The 14,433-nt window shown below is 43.6% G+C and overlaps 1 protein-coding gene across 4 annotated transcripts in view; it reads left to right on the top strand.

Annotated features, from left to right (window-relative positions):
* The window catches only part of ADAM17 (ADAM metallopeptidase domain 17), a 37,165-nt gene that overhangs the window by 20,120 nt on the left and 2,612 nt on the right, over positions 1 to 14,433 (top strand). For 2 of the 4 annotated variants that reach the window (XM_049818755.1, XM_049818756.1), the window contains exons 7-18: positions 1,020 to 1,109; positions 2,208 to 2,321; positions 2,852 to 2,996; positions 3,527 to 3,615; positions 5,781 to 5,933; positions 6,791 to 6,990; positions 8,025 to 8,128; positions 8,809 to 8,943; positions 10,509 to 10,639; positions 11,703 to 11,781; positions 12,951 to 13,039; positions 13,715 to 13,771. In XM_049818755.1, coding sequence (XP_049674712.1) covers positions 1,020 to 1,109; positions 2,208 to 2,321; positions 2,852 to 2,996; positions 3,527 to 3,615; positions 5,781 to 5,933; positions 6,791 to 6,990; positions 8,025 to 8,128; positions 8,809 to 8,943; positions 10,509 to 10,639; positions 11,703 to 11,781; positions 12,951 to 13,039; positions 13,715 to 13,771 — 1,386 coding nt within the window. Of the gene's footprint in view, positions 1 to 1,019; positions 1,110 to 2,207; positions 2,322 to 2,851; positions 2,997 to 3,526; positions 3,616 to 5,780; positions 5,934 to 6,790; positions 6,991 to 8,024; positions 8,129 to 8,808; positions 8,944 to 10,508; positions 10,640 to 11,702; positions 11,782 to 12,950; positions 13,040 to 13,714; positions 13,772 to 14,433 lie in introns of those variants that run through there. The other 2 variants (XM_049818758.1, XM_049818757.1) reach the window with 2 other exon arrangements.

The following is a 14,433-nucleotide window of genomic DNA, read 5'->3' as shown; positions in this document are numbered from 1 at the left end:
TTACCAAGTAACCCAGCCAAAACCAGTACAATGGGGTTGTCTACCTGACAAGTTTTTGTGAAATAGAATGCCTGCCCACAGCCTTTCAGCAGAAGTGGAGAGTATGGGTTTGGGGATGGGAGACAAAACCAAATGAAACTACTTTTTGGAGGTCTGTTGTTTGTCAAGAGTCTCTTTCTGAGCCTGAATCTTTGAAGTGCTAATCACTCTGTTCCACCTTTGCTGGCTTTTTGACCTTTCTGTCCCCTGAAATGTTTACATTCTTCAGGTAATGGAGCCTCAGTTCGTGTGTTTGCAGAGGTGCTATTATTTCAGCATCTGACACATGCTGAGGCTAACCTACTGTTGTGTTTCCTGGGTAGATGTGTACTGCTAACAACACAGTGATTGGAAAACTAAAGCATAAACTATTATCAAGTGTCTCTGAATGTCACTTTTCATTCTGAGCAAGTTTGATGGCTTATATTTAGTAGAAGGTGGTTTTTAGGAAGATGAGAACAGCTTGAAAAGGGAGGTATTGATAGCGAGCACTGAGAGACTTTCTGGAACCTTGTGCTTGAACCATAATAAGGAAAATAATAGGTTTTTGGCTGGGAGAGGGAAGCAAGCCTCAGGGGTCAGTTAAACTAGTTAAGCATTGTGCTAAAACAAAGCAGTAAAAACAACTCCTGCCTCTGCCCTTCCCCTCAAAGAAACCTGGAAAACTAGTATATGAACAAAGTGTTTCCTAAGATGTCTTATTCTTAATATTATCTTCCACTACACAAACAAAAGTGATAAAGGGGAAAGTTTGTACTATTTTTTTATGATGGAAAATTTTCAAGGATATTTGATAATACTCTCTGGATCCAAGTACTGTTGGTTTTGGATCAGTGAGTACAGTATGTCTGTTACATGAGGTTCAATTTTAATTTGAAGTGAGTGTTTCTAGATAACTATGTTGCAGCTTCTCTGAGTGTCTTGAACTTTATTACGTGAAAGCTTGGAACTTAAATAACTTGTTTTTCTTATCTACATAGATTGAATTGATAGACAGAGTAGATGACATCTACCGAAATACTTCCTGGGACAATGGAGCCTTCAATGGGTATGGCATACAGATAGAGCAGGTATTCACTGAACTATACAAAAGGTTTCCAATTTAATGGATAAGAACATGGTTTAGATATCAGGGTTTCTGATTATTTTATCTGGATTAGAGATAAAATAATCAAATCCTTTATTATTAACTCCAGCCAGGACCACTCTGAAATAGCATCTTACTAGTGGTGGTGTTACTGATCTGACACAGCATGCCCATTTTCAGTTCCTTGCAGCGTTTGAGATGGGACTTTTCAGGGGGAATCTTTCCATGTTTAATCTCAATTCAAAGGTGCTTTTTTTCCCTGAATATGGGGAATTCTTGTTTCTGTCAGACATACTCTTATGCATGCATTTAATGTTTGTGTCTATGACTAGTACTTAGCTTACAAAGCCTGAGTGGGCCTCAAACACAGATGAAAACACACAAATTCTGCCTGAACAGCTTTAATGACTCTCTTAGACATCATGGTATCATGATGTGATAGTGTAGAAGCTGCTGTAGGGTGGACACAGGGGATGTAGTGACTTCAATTTATATGATGGCTTCTGAAAGTTAGTGCACAGAAATCTGGAAAAAGGGCATTAAAACGAAGAGCAATCCATCAGCTCAGAGTACTGCAGGAGCTGTGATGTGGAACACGGAGGCTAATGGTACAAGCTAGCTGCCCCTTTACTGGGAAAAGGTCTGCAGGAACAAGGAAGGAGAGTTAATTGGGCAGGGAGGGGAAAAGAACATGATGCACTAATTCTAGGCTAGGAAAAGTAGCAATCCTTTAAAATATGTTTTGGTTAGCTAGAACTCTGAAATGAATAGGGGTTATTTATATTAGAGGTAAATCCTGGTAGTATTTGTTTTTTTTGATAGAGTAACATGCATCTCAAAGCAGAATGTTACAGTGAAAACTGTTGATGTTGCCCTGTAAAAGGGCTGGTATAGTTACTTATGATGTATTTGGTGTATCTTAACTAGCAGAGGCTGAAAAGTTAACATTAGAAGCATGCTGAGTCTGAATTTTTCTCCTTGCAGATCTATTGAGACATTTAAGATGACATTGAAAGCTTTTCTGTAACTACTAAATTGACCAAAATTCCTCTACATTGTTGTTGCCCTTTTTGAAATGTAGATTATCATCCACAATGAGCCAAATATTGTAAAACCTGGAGAAAAGCATTACAATATGGCAAAAAGTTACCCAGATGATAAGAAAGATGCCTGGGATGTGAAAATGCTGCTAGAGGTAGGTTGTAACCCTTAAAAAATTGTGCCCCTCACAGCGAATTACTCATTCATACAGCTGCTCTGTAGTAACAGATGAAACTCCTCTACTTCCTTTGCATGATGTGTAGATGTTACACAAACTAGCTGATGTGCCCTGTAGCCCATGGTAAAGGGCTCCATTGCATAATTACAGAGCCCGCATCAATTAGTAGTATTAGTATGTGGCCTGAGTAAGAAAGGCAGTCTTGATATATCTGGCCCTGAGACTGGCTGTCTTGTAACCTTCATAAAATTCTTGTACTTGGATTTTGCCTCTCTGTGAAAAGGGGAAATGAATAGACAAGTTATATAAATGAATGCATACAATGTACTTGGGTATTACTTTAATTTTCTACAGCTCTGTAGGACAGCTAAACAGCTGCTTTTTTTCTGACTTAACTGGATCTAGAAGGTGCCTGGTCTAGCTCATTAGATGAATGTTCTTTTTTATAGACTTCTAATGTGCACCATAAAGCGTCTTACAAAGATTTGATTTTTTTTTCCTTAAAGCAATTTAGCTTTGATATTGCTGAGAAAGCAGCTCATGTGTGCCTTGCTCATCTCTTCACATATCAAGATTTTGACATGGGAACACTTGGATTGGCTTATGTTGGCTCTCCCAGACCTAACAGCCATGGTGGCATTTGTCCTAAAGGCAAGGCTTCTTTTTCTTCTGTCCCAGTTCTAGGTTGAAAGCTAGTTTTTGTTATTTGTGTTTAATCCTCTTCTCTGACTTCCATGGAGCATGATGTGTTATTTGCCTAGACTCTAGTTGTTGGTTTTTGGATAGAATAGATGGCCGTTTTCTTGGCTGGAGCTGGAAAAAGGAGGGAGGGAAGGATAAAAGTCACTAAGCTATCTGGTGTGAACAAGCTGGCTAGAACAAACCCTAGACCAAGGGCTGCTTTGTGTGGGTGCATCTTGCAGCAGTTCTGGAACGGCAAATGCTATTGTCTTGGAAATTTCTTATATTTTCCCCTTTGCTGCAGTACGTGAGCTGTTTGTGCTGTGCTTGAAAGATTCCCCACTCCAAAAACTGGCAAGAGACAGGGTCTCACTGGTGAGCCTGTGAGAACAATAAAGCTGTTCATTTCCCCAAACAAGTATCCCTCTCTCCACCAAAAACCCCTGAAACCCAAGGAAAATGTTTGTCAATTTTTATTTGTTTATTTCTCACTTCTATAGCTTACTATAGTCAAACTGCAAAGAAGGACATCTATCTGAACAGTGGATTAACCAGCACCAAGAACTATGGGAAGACCATCCTCACAAAGGTAGGAGAGTATCCTCCTCTGCAGAGCGTGAATGTTCCCATGTATGTACATGCGTGTTGTGTGCCATGGGATTGTGACAAGCTTCCATGCTCTCTCAGAAATGAGCTGCTGGCTTTCCAATTGAGTCAGATCCTTGAGGACAAGGACATAGGTCACAAAACCAAAATAATCGTTTTTGTTCTTGCTGACAAGGAGAGTCAGGACTGAATGGAATTAGAAGATTGAATGCACTGTGGAGCAGGAATGAGGAAACATAGCTAGTGTCTAATAGAAGATGTAGTTGTCCACATATAAACAGGATTTTCAAAGGATGAACTTAAATGTATTTTGCTTTAAAAAAAACCAAAACAAAACCCAACAAACAAACCAAAACCAAACCCTCAAACAGAACAAGCAGTGTTATACAAGAAGTAGCCTTACAGTAAGAATAAAATTAGTCTGCTGACTCAAATAAGAAAAAACTCACGTTTGCTATTATGTACACCTACAACATGCAGATGGACTATTGTGTATGCTTGGTCTATTCCATTTGCAAGGTAAAGCAGTGAAAGTAGTGCAGGCAAAGTAGGTGGTTTAGTTTGGGCCTTTTAATGAAATCTGTCTATCTGATTTTTGTGTGTGTCCTGAATAAGTAGAGCAGAGAACAGTGTAATAGGGCTTATTAGTGCTAGTACAAAGCCTAATGTAAATTGATGTTGTCTGGATTTTTTTTATACTTGATGACACAGTAAATACGTAAAGGCCTGAATATGAGCTTTGTCTCACTTGTAAAGATACCAGAGCAGTGCTTGTGTTTGCATCTACGAAATCTCTGCAGTTGGGCATATTTCTCTCTTGCTGAATTCTGCTGACTTCTCAGCTGTGCTTTTCTGTAGCCTGATTGTAAAGGGAATTCATAATTGATGTGTGGGCTAAAACTTGGCACAGAAGTTGTCAAGAAGCTAGGAAAAAAAAAGACAGTGAAGCTTTGTGTGAGAGGGATGTCAACAAAGAGCTCTAGCTGTTGCCATGCTATTTGCATTTGTTGTTCCATCTCCAAGCTGGAGATTACAGCCTTGGATTACAAAGGAAATTGAGTTTGCTGTCTTTCTAGTGGCAGGCACAAAGCTTGGGATGAGGCAGTGGGAGCATTATGGATTGGTTTCACAGGGAGAGTGTCGCACAGTGTCCACTTGGGTTTTGAAAGACAAAAAATATCTGCTTAAAACCCTTCCCCAAATTAAACGCAATGAAGCACAGGACTGATCTCTGGGCAGCTCTCCTGTTAGCTATGCCAACACTGGGTACTGGTGCTGCTCATTGCAGTGCTTGGTCCTTCCTGTGCCTGCACAGCAGCTGAAACGATGGTTAGCTTGTCAAACTTGCGCCTCTCTCTCTTGTGAACTGCTCGGTCTCCTTGTGGTTAACTTTTATTTCTGTGCTAGTTTTATTTGTGGTTATCACCTTGTGAGCTTGACACCATCTGCTGGTCAAGGCACTGCAGGGAGGCACACAGCAGGGCAGAGCTGGTTTGGGATCCTCAGCAGAGGAAGTTGTGTCTGGCATAAATGGTGTTGGAAATCCATCCCTGTTGGGCCACGTTTTTAGATGTCTTTCCTAGTAATTGTGCAATAGAAGAGCTTATTCAGCACTCCTAATGTCATTCATTTAGAAGAAATAATTTTAATGGCAAGCTATGTTAAACAAGAGATTGGCTAATCATAGTAGCTGGTGTTTGTTTGGATTGTTTTTTGTTTCAACTCTTTATGCCTTCCAGCTATTTAAAAGCAAATTTTTGTATTTTAAGTTTCTGCATTGCATTGAAAACAAGATTGAATTGGTATTCTAGGACAGCATTTTGCCTTTAACAGTGGTTTAGTATTCAAACCTAGTCCTGGAACTTGTCTTTGGAAATGGACCATAATTTTACTTGCCTTCAGTTCTCCACTTCAAAAAAAAAAAACCAACCACAAACCACCAACAAACAAAAAAACCAAACCAAACCCAAAAAAACAACCAACAAAAAACCCCAACCCCTCAACCCCCCCCCAAAATGTTCATAAGAAAATCCCTTTCCATCTCAGTGTATCTTAGAATTGCTGGTGGCCTGGAAGTAGTTGGAATCTTCTGTCCTGTCCTGCTCGGAATAATTTTTTTCAATATTGCTTTTTTCATGTTCAAAAAAGGAGGCTGACCTTGTTACAACTCATGAACTTGGACATAATTTTGGAGCAGAGCATGATCCTGATAGTCTGCCAGAATGTGCCCCCACTGAAGACCAGGGAGGGAAATATGTTATGTATCCAATTGCTGTCAGTGGAGATCATGAAAACAACAAGGTATAGTTGCATAGTTTTGTTTCCAGGTACAAGTCTCTGCTATGGTCAATGACCATTTGCATGGCAAGTTTATTTAGTTAATGATTCCTGTAGCTTGAAACTGTCAGGATGTAATGGCTTAGCTATAAGAAGAAAACATACTTGCATGCTGTTGGGTTCTCTGCCACATAAGCTCATCTTTGGATTCTGAGTTTCACCAGAGTCATAGCATGCCCAGGTGCTTTTTTTTAATTAGTTGTCTAATTGGCTGTGGCCACATGCTCCTAAAAGCAGGTCATCAGCAAGAGCCAAATACAGGACCTTCAGTACCAAATTGTGTTTGGGTGGTCCGTAGCTATTCTTGTTGGAGAGAGACTGCCAGATGCCACAGCCATGGTGCTCGCCAGTCTCTGATGCTTGCACTGGCAGTGCAGACTTGGCATTGTGCCTGTTCTGCAGATGAGAAGCCAAGATTATCAAGGGAATGATTAGTCTGCAGTCTGGTCTGACTTGCTGTCGTTCACCCCTAGCCCTGCTGCCGAGAGGCAGTGCAGTCTCTCCCTGTTGCTACAACTTCACAGCCCTTCCTTCCTAGGGATGGTTGCTAGTGTTCCTGAAGCCATGGTAGAGCTGCAGCTGGTTCTGTGACCCTGAGCCAGACCGTGTGCAGGTGTCCCTGCATTGTAACGCAGCAATGTCCTTTATGGACCCAACCATTACTTTCCCATCTTAAAATTTTTCCAAGGTATCAAATTGACAGTATAGAGGGAATAACACCAGAATTTGGAGGTGTAAGGAGGCTGAGGCTGTCTTAGATGCCACTTGTTGACAGAAAGGTACGCTCCTCAGTGCTGCTCTTTCCCCTCGTGACTCTCTAGATGTTCTCAAGCTGCAGCAAAAAATCCATCCATAGGACCATAGAGATCAAGGCCCAGGAGTGCTTCAAAGAGCGCAACAACAAAGTGTGTGGGAACTCCAGAGTGGATGAAGGGGAGGAATGTGATCCTGGCCTCTTGTACCAACAGGCTGATCCCTGCTGCTCTGCAGACTGTAAACTGAAAGATGGTGCCAAATGCAGGTAAGGGGAAATAAGCTGCAACTTCTCTAAACATAGGAGAAAACAACAGGTTGGGCTGAAAGCTCCTAAAGCCACCTGCAGTGTCACAGACCTGTTTCCTGGCCTTAAGGTTAAATGTGTGAGCTGAAGACAATAAAGGACTTCAGGAAAGGCTGCTGTGTGCATGCACTGTTTGCATACATTGTTTTATAGCATTCTTTTACTTTTTTGTAGAAGTGTCAAGAGCTACAGGCTTGAAGATTATTATTGTTGTTGTTACTATTATTATTATGGAACTTTAGGCAGTCAAAAATTAATATTAAAAATTTCCTGGGCAAAAAGAACTTTTGCTTGTATGGCAAGGTGGCTTTGAACTGGGATCGCATACTGGTATTTTCAAGACTGCTGCAAAATGTGTTTGAGCAGACAACACAGTGACTGTGCTAAATGAGTCCTCTTTCTGTTTTTCTTGCTCTTGGGGTGTTCATGGCCCTGTTGCAGTGCAGTGTCCAGTCTGGTTTTTCAGAGTTCAGCTCTGCGCCATGTAACAGTAGAGAGCTTGTGCAACTCCTGTTGTTTAGCAAGAAATCCCTTGGTTTTAATGAGAGTTTTTGTACTAAGGGCCTTCTTGCATTAGGTGCAGAACAACAAGTATAAAGACAGTGCAGAATGAAGAGTAGTAAACTTCTAGGAAAAACAGAAGGTGGGGAAATGCATGGGGAAGAAAAGAGTAGAAGATCTTGTCCAAAGTTGCACAGCAAGTGACAAGAAGAGGATCCAATTGCCTTGAATAAATATAAGGGTGTCTGTGTTGTCTCTCAGTATGTTGTACTTTCTACATGCTTTTACCTTTGGTAAAAGAAGAGTGAGTGGGTGTGTCGAAAGGTGGTCGTGGGAGGGGGCAGAGAAGGTGAGGATTTTGAATCCGTGAGTCAATCTCCAAGAAGTAGCTTCTTCCCCCCCTAAAACGTCCTTTTTCCCTGGCTTTGTCACGCTTGTACTTCTTTTTAAAAGATGGCTTAATATTTCCTTCTTTCATTTTGATCTTTCCACAGTGATCGGAATAGTCCCTGCTGTAAAGGCTGTCAGTTTGAAAGTGCACAGAAGAAATGCCAAGAAGCCATAAATGCCACTTGTAAAGGAGAGTCTTTTTGCACTGGTAGGACGTGGTTCTGTCCCCTTCACGTCAGCTAGCCAAGTGCTTCAGGCTCAGTGTCCTGTTCAATCTGCTTTCAAACTAGTGCCCTTTATTCATCCGGTACATGTAATTTTAGACGCCAGTTAAGCATCACAAAATGGCCCTATAATGAGTTTCATTGTAGTTCAGGAGTCACTTGGTGATTTACTGCCCAGAACATGAAAAATGTTGTTTTTTTTTCTTTCTTCTTCTTTGTTTCTTTCCCTTAAAAGAAGAAAAAACAAAATAGTGTGTCACTGGGAGGGGACAAAGATGAGCTGAATCTTGCCATAGAAAGGGTGCAATTACTGCAACTCTGCTTCACTTCCCCACTTGTTTACTTCCTCCTCATAATCTGTCCTGGAGGCAAGGAGTCAAGTCAGAGCTGCTGCTTTGCTGATGGTGCCTGCAGGGTCTGCTACCTACTGCGTGGCTACCAAAGTGCCACAATGCCTGAGTTGCTGAAAGCTTCCAGAGCTTCTGCTGCCTCTCAGAGGAGCTGGCAGGCAGCCTGCAGATGAAAGCCGAGAACAAGCTATTGGGGTTCCTTCCTGGGATGAGTCTGGATTTCCTTTATTTTCATTTTTTCTTTTCCTGCATGCTTAGGTGCTCTGCCCTTTGGTCTAACACAGTCTTCCCACTCTGTTGACCCCCATCTGTAGGGAACAGCAGTGAGTGTCCCCCTCCAGGGAATGCTCCAGATGACACAGTCTGTGTGGACATGGGAAAGTGCAAGGATGGGGAGTGCGTCCCTTTCTGCGAAAGGGAGAAGAACCTACGGTCATGTGCGTGCAACGGTGGGTGACACAGGACTGAATTGAAGTGTGTGCTAAGGGGGACAGTTTCTGGTTTCTGAAAAAGCTTAAAGGTTGTTTTTTCAGGGCTAGTGTTTTCTCTTTGGAAAAAGAATGGAAATGTCCTCTTGTCCTCTGATGGTCTGGGTTTGAAGACATTTAGATGAGACTTAGAATCATAGAATCATTTATGGTGGAAAAGACCTTTAAGATCATCGATTCCAACTGTAAACCTGGGACTGCCAAGTCCACCACTAAACCATGTCCCTAAGCACCGTGTCTGTGTGTCTTTTAAATACCTCCAGGGGTGGTGACCCCACCACTTCCCTGGGCAGCCTGTTCCAATGCTTGACAACCCTTTCGTTGAAGAAATTTTTCCTACTATCCAGTCTAAACCTCCCCTGGTGCCACTTGAGGCTGTTCCTCTTGTCCTATCGCTTGGTACTTGGGAAAAGAGACCGACTCCCACCTCACTACAGCCCCCTTTTCAGGTAGTTGTAAAGAGCGATAAGGTCTCCCCTCAGCCTCCTTTTCTCCAAATTAAACCACTCCAGTTCCCTCAGCTGCTTCTCATAAGACTTGTGCTCTAGACCCTTCACCAGCTTTGTTGCCCTTCTCTGGACGTACTCCAGCACCTCAATGTCTGTCTTGTAGTGAGAGGCCCAAAACTGAACACAGCATTCGAGGTGTGGCCTCACCAGTGCCGAGTACAGGGGACGATCGCTTCCCTGCTCCTGCTGTGGCCACACTATTTTTTGATACAGGCCAGGATGCTGTTGGCCTTCTTGGCCACCTGGGCACACTGCTGGTGCCCAGGCATTTATGGTCTGGCACCCCAGTTAAAGGAGAGGGCACTCCCCCACCCTCTACCTCCTCTGCTACAGGAGGAGGGGAGGGAAAGTCTGACTGTTCTCTGAATGTAAGGAGATCCCAACCAACCTCTGGACCAGGCATCTGGCAGGGGAGTGGTGGCCTCCAACAAGTGATTAAAGAAAGATTTCAAAGAGTTTAAAGTGCCTTGAGAACACAGGATTCGCGAGTCCAGTCCCCTGCTGCTGCAAACCTGCCTGTCATATACTGCCATCAATAAGCTTCACTGTTCACTTGCTCCCCATCTGGGCTCTTAAATCCGGTAAAGCAGCTGGGAGCGGGAGGAAAGCTTCACAGGGCCAGTGCAAGGAAGCAGTGTGAGCCACACGGTTTGAGATGGAGGGCATAGCTAAGGAGAAAGGTGCCTAGAGGATCCAAGGTCCAAGAAATATTTAAATCTGTATCTTGGATGTGTTTGGAACTCTTCACCTGCCTGTTGATTTCTGCAGTATTGAGGTATCAGCTTGGAGAGCTTGGTCCCACTGTGTCCCTTAATATGTTGCACAGGCACCTGGTTGAGTTTCAGGCTTGGTCATTGGAGTAACTGAAACTGGGTGACTCGCACAGTCCTGCCTTCCCCCGGGAAGCTGGGCAGGAACACAGTGAGCCAGGGGACATGTGGGGTAATGTGTTTGCTGGTTATGGGTTGCAGGTGATTCTTGGTGCTTCTGAGGAATGAGTTTGTTGTTTTATTACAGAAACAGATAATTCCTGCAAGGTGTGCTGCCGGGATGAGCAGGATAGGTGCATACCATATGTTGATGCTAATGACCAGTTCTTGTTCCTGCGCAAGGGGAAGCCTTGCACTGTGGGCTTCTGCGATACAAATGTAAGTTTTCTGAGATGCCTATGCACTGCATGCTCTGCTTCTGTGGCAGGGTCTTTTAGTCTGTGATGAGGACTGTGCTAGTAAAGAGAAACTAAAGCTTGACGTGCTGCTGAGCAGGGTGATACTGTGTAAGTATCTCTCCATGGGGTAAATATTAAAGGATGTCTGAGGCTGCAGATGGAAGTTAGTTCTGCAGAGACCTGTGCAAGGTGAAGCTGTTACCTTCTACTGTTGCTTATTGCCCCCTTCTGCTGCTCCTCACAGCTCAGCCAGCTGGCAGTTTGTGTGAAGGAGGTGAACGAGCGCTGCTGTAAGCTTGGTTAGGTTTGCAGCACTTGCTATTTCAGTTGTTCACGTTAGCTCAATTAATTTTGACTAAAATAGTTCAGATCAGGGAGCAGTTACATGAAAATATAGCTGGCAGTATCTGAAAGGGGCAGTGAGCCCGTGGCAGGAAGATTGGTGGGTTGCTGGCAGTCAGTGACCGTTTCCATGTGGTACACCTGCACAGATAGTTGCGTCACCTGCAGACCCCAACAGTTGAAGCAAAACTGGATGTTGGCAGAAGTGAGTTTGGGAAGGTGTGCCCCAGCCCTTCCGCTGGCAGAGCTGAAAGTGTGATGATCTACTGTGTTAAACCAGCACAGCCAGATCTGGGAGTCTATCTGTCTGTAACCTTGGGCTCCTGAGAGCTGCAGCCTTCTCGGTGGGTAATGGGAACTGAGGCTTCCGGTGCTTAAACCTCTCCAGAAACTTCAGTTTTATGTTTTCCCTAACACGGGATGAGGGCAGGGTGGTTTTTGCACCTCTCAAATGTTAAAACTTCAGCTGTTTCAGACAGCAATAGAATTGAAACTGTTCTGGCAAAAATAAAGTCAGTAAAAATGGACTGCTGCTACCGGGCGTGAGTGTAAATCTGTATTCAGAAGGTGAGTCAAGTGCTGCTGTGTCTGGTTTTTTTCACTTCATTACTGTCTTTGTATCTTCTTCCCTCTCCAAGAAGGCAGTAGTTAATGCTTAGATAGCGTAAGATTATTTTGTAAATAAGTGTTTACTTTCACAGGGCAAATGTGAGAAGCAAGTACAGGATGTGATTGAACGATTTTGGGATTTCATAGACCAACTCAGCATCAATACTTTTGGTAAGATACATAACCGAATCCTTTGGGTTTGTTTTTTTTTTTAGTTCATGACACGAACCTCTAAACTCTTAGAGGGAGTTAGCTGGCTGGTTTTATTCACCTATATGCAAGAGTAGCTAGTAGCTGTGTTTCCGATACATAAAAATACATTTTTGCCTAAAGTTTGATGATACTGATCTTGCCTTTTAAAGCTGAAAGGACAGGGGATCATTTTGCATTTTTGCACTCCATTATTTTCTAGGCACCTTCCAAGCTTGTAAAGGAGATGATAGCTTCTTGTCTGAATACTAAGAAGTAGGTCAATTACAGACAGTCAGAGGTCTGCTAGACCTCTGAGGTCAGCTAGATTCAGCATAGTATACAGTGGGCCTCTTGGTGGGATTTAAATGTCAACAGACTGGGAGAGGAAAACTTAATTTCTTTCTTAGTTAAGAAAACCACTGAGGCCACGCATGTCAAGCTGAGTGCCTGTACTGAGTCACTGTCCAGCTATTGTGAGTGGGCCTCCTTGGTCTTGATCCCCACCATGCAATCCATGCAGGTAGCCCCCTGGTGTAACCCCCCGGTGTCTCACTCTATGTTACTGGAACCATACAAAACCTGTTAATAAGCTGGTGCTGTGTAATGACTGGGTAACTGCATACGCTCACGGTAATGTTGTGCCTACACAGCGTTATTATCTGGGTTTGGGGCTTTCAATCTTGAGTTCTAGGGTCCAAAAATTGTTTCTTAGGTAATTGTTAAAGCTATTTAGCCTGCTTAGTTAGAGGCAGTTTGTATGTCTTTGATGTACAAATATTTTGTTTGTGGAGGCAGGTAGTTATCACATTACTGTAAAATCAGAATTTGGTAACAAACTCACAGTGTGTCTTCTATAATCCAAAGGGCAGCTTGTCTAACTGTTCCCAATCAACTTATTAAATGTTACAGCCTGTCAGTATGTCTCATCAGAGAACAGAGGAGAAAAACTGTAATTGTTAACATATTGGATACAACTTTCTAAAAATGTATAATTTCTTTTATCTCAGCCTAGTCCTGCAGGCTGTGCTTCTCTGAGCAATTCTGTGGCTTGCCTTGCATGAGCAGTGGCTGCAGAATGGGGATATGGATGTGTATGTTCATGAAACAGTATTTGGTAGGTGACTAACAGATTTGAACTGATTTCACAGGGAAGTTCCTAGCGGATAATATAGTGGGCTCTGTGCTTGTCTTCTCCTTGCTTTTTTGGATTCCTCTCAGCATCCTTGTGCACTGCGTGGTGAGTAAGCTGTCTTTGAAATGAGTGCTCTGTTGGATTGAGCTGTAAGAGAACACCCTTCATGTACAAAATGGCACATGTCTGTGGGAAAAGGTGATGGGAAGCTTTTGGCAAACCCCGGGGGGCAATCCAGCATATGTAAGACCTACTGCTCCTTTCAGTCGGCAGAACTCCTGCTAAACTCTGCTGGGCTCTGGCAGACCCAGTGCTCCCATGACTATTCCCTGGAGCTCTTCTCATTCTTTCCTAGGCAGATTTTCTTCCTCTGCCTCCCGAATTCTCCCAAGTATAATTTTGGTAACTTCAAAGTTTTCTAAAGCCCTGCTAAGAAACAAGACATCCACATTTTGTTGGGAGACCCAGAGCAGGAAGTGGTCTTGTTTGAGCTTGGGTGGATGGGTAAAGAGAGAGAGCTCATGGCAACTGGGAGTGGGGGCATGTGGCGTGATGCTGACAGCAGCATGGGGTTAGAGCAGAGGGATGCTGCGTCTGCAAGCACTGCTGGGATGGATGGGAAGGCATGGGAGGTAGGGGAAGGGAAAAGAGCCCCAGGCACTGTTGTGTCCCTGCAGGGAAACGGGGACAGGGACCTTGCAACTGGGAAACTAACTTTCTTTCTTATTTTGTGTGTGTGTTTGTGTGTGTTTTGGTTTGCTTTTGTTTGTTTTCCAATAGGACAAGAAATTGGACAAGCAGTACGAGGAGAACACAAAGTCCTTGTTTTGCCCCAGTGTAAGTGGCTGTCTGAATATGAATTGGCAGAAAGCTATCCAATGTGTATTAGATAATCTGAACCTAAGGTGTGTACGGAGTGTTTATCAAAGAAGCAATAATAGGGAGACCTGGAGCCCTGTGCCTCACGCTGCAGATGGATGAATCAATTCGAGAGGAAACTTTTCTTGAACAAGCCTGTATTCGATATATCAAGCACTGCAGCTTGGTGGGGTCTGATTCTTCCTTCCTGTAAGAGCAGTGCCTTGACCTTGTTGACAAAGCAGCTGTCTTGCAGCAGCCGCAGCTCCCAGGGCAGGAAGCTCCTCTGCTCTGTGGAGCACCGCTTCACACAGCGGGCACCTGTGACGGGCTCCCCTCGGCATGAGCCATTCAGCAGCTTCAACCACAGACTGCTTGTTCCCAGCCAAGTGGTGTCAGTGAAGCACGAGGCTTAGCAGGCGATGCTGCAGAAAAATCTCTGCGAAATGTGGTGGTTTTGCTGCAGAATGGTCATTTGCAGGAGTCAGCTCCTAGTGGTGAGATGTGCTAAAGCCTTCCAGTTGCTTATGGGAGAGCTGGGACCCGACAATAACATTTCTCACCTTGTAGATACCAAGTTGGGAGAGGGGAAGAGCAAAAAAGTGCCTAGACAAATTTTAATTACAGTCCAGCACAGGGCA

The sequence above is a fragment of the Accipiter gentilis genome, chromosome 16 (genome assembly GCF_929443795.1).
Source record: "Accipiter gentilis chromosome 16, bAccGen1.1, whole genome shotgun sequence".
NCBI classification, from domain to species: domain Eukaryota; kingdom Metazoa; phylum Chordata; class Aves; order Accipitriformes; family Accipitridae; genus Astur; species Astur gentilis.
The sequence above is the reverse complement of the archived record's forward strand: the minus strand, read 5'-3'. Positions and strand labels throughout refer to the sequence as shown.